Source organism: Anoplopoma fimbria, chromosome 2, assembly GCF_027596085.1.
Source record: "Anoplopoma fimbria isolate UVic2021 breed Golden Eagle Sablefish chromosome 2, Afim_UVic_2022, whole genome shotgun sequence".
NCBI classification, from domain to species: domain Eukaryota; kingdom Metazoa; phylum Chordata; class Actinopteri; order Perciformes; family Anoplopomatidae; genus Anoplopoma; species Anoplopoma fimbria.
The window spans coordinates 3,951,940-3,961,789 of record NC_072450.1 but is presented as its reverse complement, the minus strand read 5'-3'; the positions used below and the strand labels follow the sequence as shown (position 1 = coordinate 3,961,789).

The window sequence follows — 9,850 nt, the reverse complement described above, 5'->3', positions numbered from 1 at the left end:
AAAATATCTTATTTGTATTTACAATTCTGGCCATAAAAGTCCAAATATACACAGAGGAGAAAAGGGAAAAATATTATTTTTTTTTACATTTTGATGTTTGATTGAATGAGGAATTCAAAAAAACCATGAGGGTAGATGAATACTAAAAAAAGTCAGGGGAAAGGTAACGAATACAAGCACAAACAAAACAAGTCACTTTATCCATTACTTCACTGTTTTCTTGTTGTTTGTATTTTGTATCATGAATGTGTTTGCTTTCACGTCACCAACTCTCAAATGTACGGATGTCGGGAGTGTCCTTAAATGCACCATCAAGCTGCATTATCAAGTGACAATGATTTCTGCACAAGTGATGGTGACAAAATCTTCACTGTGAGATATTTCACAGCATATGTGTCGGGTATCAGTTTACTGTCTTGAAGGTAAAAAAACACCTTCAGTATGTGGTGGAAAATGATGAGCAGCTGTGTATTTAATGGACCTTTAATGTTTAGAGTAATGTCATGATCTTGTTGCTCTTCTTGTCTCGCTGTTTGTCTAACCAGGCACTTTTAAAATGACAATAAACTCTATTGCTGTTATTTTTTAACTACCTAAGTGTATGTATGGTTTGTTCACTCTGCATGAAAGTTATGAAAGGAACCTCATACTGTAGCTCCAGACCATAAAGCACGAGTTTAACTATTTAAAATTACAACAAGCAAAAAGTGGTATTGTTTCAGATCACAGAGTCCCTTTAGAAAACCTTTTTTGGCACATTATCGCCATCTTTAGATTAGAGGAGAAGTGAGAAACCATTAGTAGGAGTGTGTGTGATGTCAACCATGTACCAAATTTAAAAAATACTGCTCCGTAGCACTATACAAGGCATTTAATGCCTATAAAGGGAAATTTACCTCACTGAAAATACAACAAATAAAAGTCCAGCATTTAAAAAATTAAAAGTATTATCAGCTAAATGCAGCTAAAGTTAATGTACTGATTCATTAAAAATGTCCCTGTCAGTGTTTTACTATCATATATGATTTATATTACTGCTGCATTCATGTGTATGCTGCAATTTAACTCCTTTATATACTGTTCTTATTTTAGATTTACTTACCTCTCATTATTTATTTTTCCCATTCTCTAATTATCTGTATTTATTTCTCTCCTTTTGCTGTTGCAAAAAAAGAGTAAAAAGTCGAATATTTACCTCTAAGATGTAGTAGAGTAAAAAGTACAATATTTACCTCTGAGATTTAGTGGAGTAAAAGTATAAAGTAACATAAAATAGAAATAGAAAATGCTAAGTACCTTGAAGTTGTACTTAAATGCATTACTTGAGTAAATGTACTTCCATTCCATCTCATTAATGATGTTCTAATAACAGCTTCACCTTTTGGTATTTTATAGTATTTCCACAATTTTTCTTACATTTCACAATTAAAGACATCATTCAGCATTTTATCTCTCTGACAGCATTATTATTATTTAAATTAATTCTGAACTGAACATTTATCAGTTTGTGTGAACGGTTTGTCCTCTGATGCATTTGAAACCGAGCAAACTCTCCTCACCCTGACATCTGTTGTTGGTGTTTGTGGGGACAGATGGAGTGTTTTTGAGGAGCCTCTTTCCGTCTCCACAGAACTTCTTCAAACACTGTTTCTGGCACCAATACTTTCACTCAAACCACAAACAATGGAGACATTATAACTTCACCCAACAGTCACTTGTTCTTCGTCGCCGCCGCCTCTTCTTCTCCCCTCCAACCTGAACCCCCCGCTGTCCTCGCGGAGGAGGACACAAACCTCAAACGTAGGAAGGAAATTACGTGATTGATTGTGTCCTTCAGAACTTCATCAATAAATGTGAACATTAGTAAACTTTAGGCAAATCAGCATCAAATCGTTGATTTTTAACATCATAAAGAGAATTCATTCACGTCTTTTGTGTAAAATACAGTACTTCACATATCAGAAGGAAATATATCGTACTTTTTAAAATTACACTACAATTTATGTGTCTTTGCTTAATAATACAATATACAATCGTCAAATTGCTTATGAAGTATCATAATTAATATTATCCCAAAATAATATATCCTTCATTGAACGACCTTCATTTGGTCAGACCACTGCCCTCTCTAAGTTCAGCCTCACAGGGACTGATGAGTGCAATGTGACGGACACAGAGCTGCACACTGACTCACGGACCAATGCAGCATGATCTCCTGGGGGAGATAATAATTATAATACATATAATTTATTTGTTGATTATATTTTGCATTAATAAACTGAATCAGCAAAGATATTGAATAAATGCAATGGAGTAAAAAGTAGAATATTTTATAGATGTAGTGGAGTAGCAAAAAATATAAATACACAAGGAAAGAACCTCAATATTGTACTTGAGTACAATAGGTAAATGTGTATAGCACTTTCAACAAGTTGTAGTGGCCATTTCCCTTTTAAATCATATATATATTCTTATTTTGAATAAACTTTAAGCAACTTTAGTGAGCAGACGGAAGTCACTCTGTGTCTCGTTCAGTTTGGCTTTTGACTCCAGGCCTCCAAAAGAAAGAGAGCAGAACATTTAATACGAAAATAAAGCTTTTATTCAGAAAGGACACCCTTTGTAACAATAATACATCTTCCTGTTATCTCTCAAAATATTAAATTAAAGCACAGCTGTAATTCCTGCAGGGATGCATATTTGATTCATTATTTATGTGAACTGGTAACATTTGATTTACAACACAATACAGGGTCACAAAGTCACTTAAAGGCAGCAGTTTAACCCAACAAAATTACTTTTCTGTATAATCATCATTCATTATTATTATATTTATATATTATATTATGTTGAATCAGTTGTGATCTATATGTTATTATAGTACACAAAGTAAAAGCATTCTCGCACTTTTTAACCCTTCACTGGACACTTGGTAACTGAAGGTTTAAACGGTGCCTTCTGAAAGTCTTTCAACAGCCTCTGGGCCCAGATCCAGTCAGGATCGATACAAAACTTCTTCTTGCACACAGTTGTGATTCTGTAAGAAACACAAACACATATTGGACATTGTTAGAAACACACAGTGTCATTGAGGCAAGCAGCGGTTGAATAAGTATTCAGGCCATGCACTTGTACTATGTTTAGCCTACCCTCATTGATATAAATGGGGTCGACAAAATAAAGAAATCGACACAAACTGGAATATATAATCTGAATGAAGAAGGATTTATTGCAGCACTGTTGTATTAGATTGCTTTAGTTTGATCTTGCTGTACCTAATAAAATTACAACTGAGTGCATAATAACTTATAAGCTTATTGTCACAATAGCAAGAGTTGAAAATAGAAATAATAGAGACACTGAATTTGATTATGGTAAAATATGAACTAATAAATATCACCATAAAACTTCCCCAGTCGATTACTTACATTAAGACAATTATAAGTTTTCTGAAATGTGTTATGTTTAAAAATGTTAATGAGGCATTATCTATTGTTAACTTTTGGTGATTTTAGGAGAAATCTACAGATGAAAATAGACAAAGTAGCAAAATAAACACCTTAATGTGTATTTTAGATATGTTCTTTCCACTAGTCTGAAAGAAGACATGTTTTGGAAGCAAAATAGCACAGTTTTTTACAGTACCAGCTCCAGATAGTTAACATCCTGGATGCAAAATGACTTAACAGCTTCCTCTTGTGGGGAAACTGCCATGTAGCTGCTAATACTGATAGTGTTTAAGTATACTTGTACCTTGTGTTATTGCTCCTAAAAGTAAATTATGTGGTTTTGCAAAAACACAGTATTTTGTGTGTTATGCTCATGTTTCACTAAAAGGAAAAAAAATAATTTTAACTTGATTGCATTAATTTGATGTAGTTTCTCTAAATTAGTTTTTCTCAGACTCTGATCCAAAAATCTCCACTTCAGTAGCTAAAAACAAGGATAAAATATATTTTTTAAATGGCTGTTGATAGTATTGTTGGTTTATGGAGTGATACAAAGAGATATCCAAAATATTTTTGTGCAAAACATTTCACACTAATATGTCAACAACATGATACAAGATATCTGTTCTGGAAATGTATGCAAATAAGCAAATTAGCCTCATTTTGTCTTAATGTAAGTTATAAACGGCAAAGTTTCACAGGTGATATCTATTCACCTCCCTTTTTTAAATCTTGTAATATTGCTCCTATTTACGTGGAAAACTTAGGGAAAATACACACATTTTAATTGCAAACTTGTCACATTTGCAAGATCTTCAACGCAAAATAAAGCAACAGCAGTACACATAACATGACACTTACATGATGGATTTGTTTTGACAGCTACTCGAGGTCATCCCCACGTGTGCCACCATTGGTTTTGGAATGCGTGTTCGATTGAAGCCATGGCAGCATCCATCCCTTTGCATCGATGTGGCGTACGGTGCTGTAAAAAACAGAACGCACACATTTAATACCAAATACAGTTGAGACTGACGGCAAACAGAGAACAAAAAAAACCAAGCAGAGTTACTGACCTGCAGAAATGTGATACAGGAAGCAGATCAGAAGAGCGAGAGACACCTGAGTCTTCATGGTTCATGGAGTCAGAGGAGCTTCTGTTTGGATGAAAAGCCTTTAATCTTCTGTGATGGAAACCTGCTCTGTGGCCCCTTTATATACATCTCATGTCTCCATAGTCGTCCATTCATGTTCAGTTACGTTCTAAGAAAAACAACTGGTGGTTTCGATCCTCTGTTTCCTCTTCTTCTTTTCTGCACTACGCAGAAAATGTGAAGGTAATGGTAACATGTAAAACTATTCTGCAAAAAGCCTTACGCAGAATGTAATGTGGTGCTTTCCTCATCACTTTCTTTCTGAGACTATTCAGGATATAACTGTTAATATTGAGAAAAGACTTGTAGCTGCAAACCAAACATATAAGACACAGTCGATAAATCAATATGTCTTTGTATCCAAAATTACATATTTATTGGCCTTTTTGTTTCTCTACTTAGAATAAAATCACAAATAACAGCAATGTTTAGTGATAACTAAACATTTAACCCTTGATTATCCCTTTTTTTAAATTGCACTGATGGCTTTAGAGGACAAACATCTCTTTCTAATAAAAAAAGGGCATTAAATTATGTACAAATACTGTGTTCCACTTTAGTTAATCTTTAACAAACGTCGGTCCTGATCAGAAATTCCAAATAATAATTAATTTCCAGTATTTTAAGCCTTTAAATGCTACTGTTGTTTTTTAAGTACATAAAAAAAAATATATATTGCATTATTTTCTGTATACTATTAATGCTAGAGGGAATTTTTCTTGTTATGTCAATGATTAGCAACAACATTGATACTGATGCATTGCATTAAACACTTCAGTGCTCCATTAACAAGAAATAGGCATATACTGTATTGAGCCGCACATGACAAAGAAGAGGAAATAGCCCAATCTGCTGGAAAATATTAAAAACTACATCTTTTTTAATTGTAGGTTTTGTGGTTTTAATTTTCAAGTTTCATTGTGTACACTCAAAAGTGCACTTGTACATTGTGTACACTTTTGAGTGTACACAATGTACAATGTACAGTGTACAGCATTGCATTGTGTCCACTTTGCATTGTGTAGAATCAAAAGTCAAGTATTTTCCAGGATGTGTACTCCTTGTATTGTTTTGATTATACTTCACTTTGTCACATAATCAAAACCCGCTAAGAGTTGGTATGTAGTACAACACGGACTCAGATTTTTGTGTCCTCAAAGCTTTCTCTTTCAGATATTGTAGTACTTTTATTAGGTAGTATTTATTATACAATAAATAGCATTTGTAGGTATAGTAGGAATAATCATGGAGGTGGATTAGTATGTGGAGCAGTAGTAATCCCCGTTGTGGAAAGTAACTAAGTACATTTTCTAAAGTATTGCACTCGAGGACAATTTTGAGGTATTGTACATTAGTGGAGTATTTCCATTTTATGCTACTTTATACTTCTACTCCACTACATCTCAGAAAGTAATATTGTACTTCTTACTTTTTTCACTTGATTCCTATAAGAGATACAGATTTTTTAGCCGTAGCATTACAATAGTAAAGTGTACGCAATAGTGTTTTGGTAGCAGAATAAGAGTTGTAACAGTAGCATGACTAGTGGTAGCAGCAGTGTAAGGAGTAGCATATGTCTTACTAGTTGCTTGATGTTGTGAGTTGATTAGGTTGACACGTGTTTTTCTCACTTCCTCATCTGTTCCCACCAGAAACAGAACATCAGTGTTTTCTAAGAACAAACTGAAACTGTTTTCACACATAATCATTCACAAAACAATGTGTTTGTACTTCTTTATTCTGGTTATAAGAAAAAGAAATTCCCCTCATTTTCTTAGTCCTGTAATCTGGAGAAGTAATGTTATTATATGTGATAATACTTTAATGATTTAACACATTTATTACTAGTCACATTACTATTACTATTACCTGTACCATTAAGCATTTTAGCTTTACTTCCACCCTGAAGCCCTTTTGCTTTCTCACTCTGCAGGTTTCCATGAATCGTTGTGGTACCTGGACCGTAGTCGTGCCTCCTGCTGTGAGCCGACTGACACCCACTGCTACTTCCATTATTATTATTAATCACATATTTACATAAAGGGGGTGAAGAGGAAGAGTAGTGGGCCGAGTATGATTCCCTGAGGAACCCCAAGGAAGTGGAAAGTACATTTAGTCAGGCACTATTTTAGTTTAATTTAAGTTAGTTGAGTATTTCAAATTGAATGCTGCATTGTAGTTATACATACTCCACTTCTTTACAGAGTGAAAATATTTACTTTTTACTGCACTACATATATTTGCAGATATATTTAGTACTTACTTTGGTTTTAAATACTCAATCCACTTATAAAATGTGATGGAGTATTATAGATTAAAGGCCCGGATACATCATCACAGGTGTTTTCAGTTTAAAGGATAATTAACTGTATTTGACATTTTACAAAACAGGATTGCAAAAATGTAATGTAAATTGAAGTCTTTTCACACTACACACATACTAATATTTAAGTTACAATAGAATAACAAATAGAAGAATAAGAGTTAATTATATTTACAGTTATATATAAACCATGTTTAGATTTGTTATGGCTGATTAGGCCTACTCAAGTTGCTACTATGTGATGTCATGGTGTACTAACAAGAATGATAAAGATTGCAACTTGCACACAAGATAAAAAAAGACTGAGAGTCTGCAGCTGTACTGTGAGACTGTAGTTAAATGCTAATGTTGATATTTAGCCAGTAAAATGTTTAGGTGACTTAGCATGCTCACTTTTGCTTATTAGCAGTAAACACAAAGTACAACTGAGGCTGATGGGAATGTCGTTAGTTTTGCAGTTATTTGGTCCATAAACCAAAGTATTGGACACATTCAAATGTTGACCTGATGATGGCACCAGATGGAAAATCAGTCAGAGAAAGTTATTACAATTCTTCCAGGGTAACATGAATGTGTGAACCAAATTTGATGGCAATCCATCCAATAGTTGTTTAGATATTTCAATAAAAAAAATTAAAAAGTTTTAACCTCATCATGGCGCTGGAGGAAAAGTCTATGATCATCCAAATTTTAATATTTGTAGAGAATTATACTAACATCCATTTTATAGTGAATTCAATTATTTCAGTCTGGATAAAGTGGTGCAAACACTGCTATCACTAGAGCCACACTGTTAGCGTGCTAGCAAGACAATCATTTTGCATAATGAGTACTTTTTAGTTACTTTAAGTTTGTATAGCTGGTAATACAAATGTACTATTAAGTAGAATTTGATTACTTAGTTGTAACAAAGTGGGGAGTTTCATTGAAAAATATAAAGAGAACTTCTCTAAAATACAAAAGTAATCATTTGAATGACTAAATATACAGTAAGGTGAAGTTGTTGATAAGATCAACACGTGTTTCATCAGTGGCACGACTTCTGTTCGAAGACGTTAGAGAAAGAATGATGAGGTTTCTAGTTTGAGGAAAAAGCAAAAAAAACAAGCTTCCTTTCGCCTTCATATGATTTTGAAAATGAGGAAGTTCTGCTTGTTTAATACCAAGTATGCAGCGTGTTCAAGGAAAAGCTGCTGCACAGACGAGGAAGTGAAAATAGTGTACCAGACAATTTAATGGTGTCGTCAATTATTGTTATTCAATTAATGCTTTTAAATTCACTTTCACTTTTGAAGTAGCTTTCAGCAGCTTGGAAAATCATCTTTTTCTAAACAGTCGTATATATTTTGTATTGAGTAGATAGAAAGACTTGAAACTGAAGTAAAACTACAAAAAATACTCTAAATATACAACGATAGTGACCATTCTGTGCAAGTGCTGCATACTATATGTTAGAAATTGTCTCGTATTGATTTTGAAAGGTGCTTGATTCAGTTGCATATATGAGAATTGAGAATAAAAAACAAGTAAAATGTTAGAGGTAATAATGAAAATCACTTTTGGAAGAAGGGTTAAGACATTTTAAATGAAAAAGTATCAATACTAAAGTGTAAAAATACTATTACAAGTAAAAGTCCTGTATTCAAAACCCTACTTTAGTAAAAGTACAAAGGCATTAGCATCACAATTAGTTAAAGTAACAAAAGTAAAAGTACTCTCTATGCAGAATGACCCATTTCAGTTTAATATATATTAAATTCTTGGATTATAATTAATGTGTTCATCACTTTAATGTTGCTGGTAAAAGTGGAATAGATTGAAAGTACTTCCTGTTGGGTAGCTAAATCTATTTCATAACTTATTATAATAAGAGGGCTGCACGGTGGTGTAGTGGTTAGCACTGTCGCCTCACAGCAAGAGGGGCCTGGGTTCAATTCCTGGGCTGGACAACCTTCAGTGTGGAGTTTGCATGTTCTCCCCGTGTCAGCGTGGGTTCTCTCCGGGTTCTCCGGCTTCCTCCCACAGTCCAAAGACATGCAACTAAGGTTCATTGAAGACTCTAAATTGCCCGTAGGTGTGGATGTGAGTGTGAGTGGTTGTTTGTCTCTATATGTCAGCCCTGTGACAGACTGGAGACCTGTCCAGGGTGAACCCTGCCTTCACCCATTGACAGCTGAGATCGGCTCCAGCACCTTAACTGGATAAGCAGGTTACGGAAAATGAATGAATGAATTATAATAAGATTGTACTTAAGTACTTGAGTAAATGTACGTTTGGTGTTCCACAATAGTTCCTCATTCAGGTTCTGCTGTTGGAGGGAACTTCAGTGACATAATACATATATAATAGCGGACTGCATTTAAACTTTGACTTGTTTTTAAACATGTATAATAAATGTTATCTTAATTATTAATTTATATTTATTACAATATTCTGCAGTGAAGTTCCCAAAACAACATACTATAAATCTTTAAAATCATGCAGACTCCCATAGCAACAGGAGAGATGTAATAATTATATTATTTAAGATTTTTGTGATTTCAAATAGAATTCAACAAACTCATTTCAGTTTGACACATTCAGAAGTACTAACATCTGATGTTTGTAATATTTGAACTCACTGATGACTCATTACAACCACCTAGTGGATTATAACATGTACAGACCTCTGATTGTTTGAGCTTTTCAAAATAAAGCCGGTAACAGTTTTATTTACATGGAAAGAATACTTATTGTGAGGTGTTATTTAAATTAAATGAGTTTCACAATAAACTGAGAAATTTTAAATGTACTCAAATGGGCAAATTGAAGATTTCACCCACACATGCTTTGACTTAAACCTCTCCATCTTTGCTTTTCTTCACTTTATCAGCATCACTCTGTGCACAAAGCACAAAATAAAATCCTTAATTTACACTGTGTTA

The 9,850-nt window shown here is 33.8% G+C and overlaps 1 protein-coding gene across 1 annotated transcript; it reads right to left on the bottom strand.

Moving 5' to 3' along the window:
• Positions 1-2,622: 2,622 nt before the first annotated feature.
• On the bottom strand, positions 2,623-4,698 carry LOC129108528 (C-C motif chemokine 24-like). Its single transcript, XM_054620373.1, has 3 exons — positions 4,526-4,698; positions 4,311-4,434; positions 2,623-3,037 (listed from the first exon to the last, which is right to left on the bottom strand). Exons 1-3 carry the CDS (start codon positions 4,581-4,583, stop codon positions 2,911-2,913), a joined length of 309 nt encoding a protein of 102 aa, XP_054476348.1. The 5' UTR covers positions 4,584-4,698; the 3' UTR covers positions 2,623-2,910.
• Positions 4,699-9,850: the final 5,152 nt, after the last annotated feature.

Coding starts and splice junctions, on each gene's coding strand:
- LOC129108528 (XM_054620373.1), bottom strand. CDS start 4,583: ATGAAGACTCAGGTGTCTCTCGCTCTTCTGATCTGCTTCCTGTATCAC. Junction 4,435..4,525: donor CCTGTATCACATTTCTGCAG/GTCAGTAACTCT, acceptor TGTTTTTTACAG/CACCGTACGCCACATCGATG. Junction 3,038..4,310: donor TGTCAAAACAAATCCATCAT/GTAAGTGTCATG, acceptor TGTTTCTTACAG/AATCACAACTGTGTGCAAGA.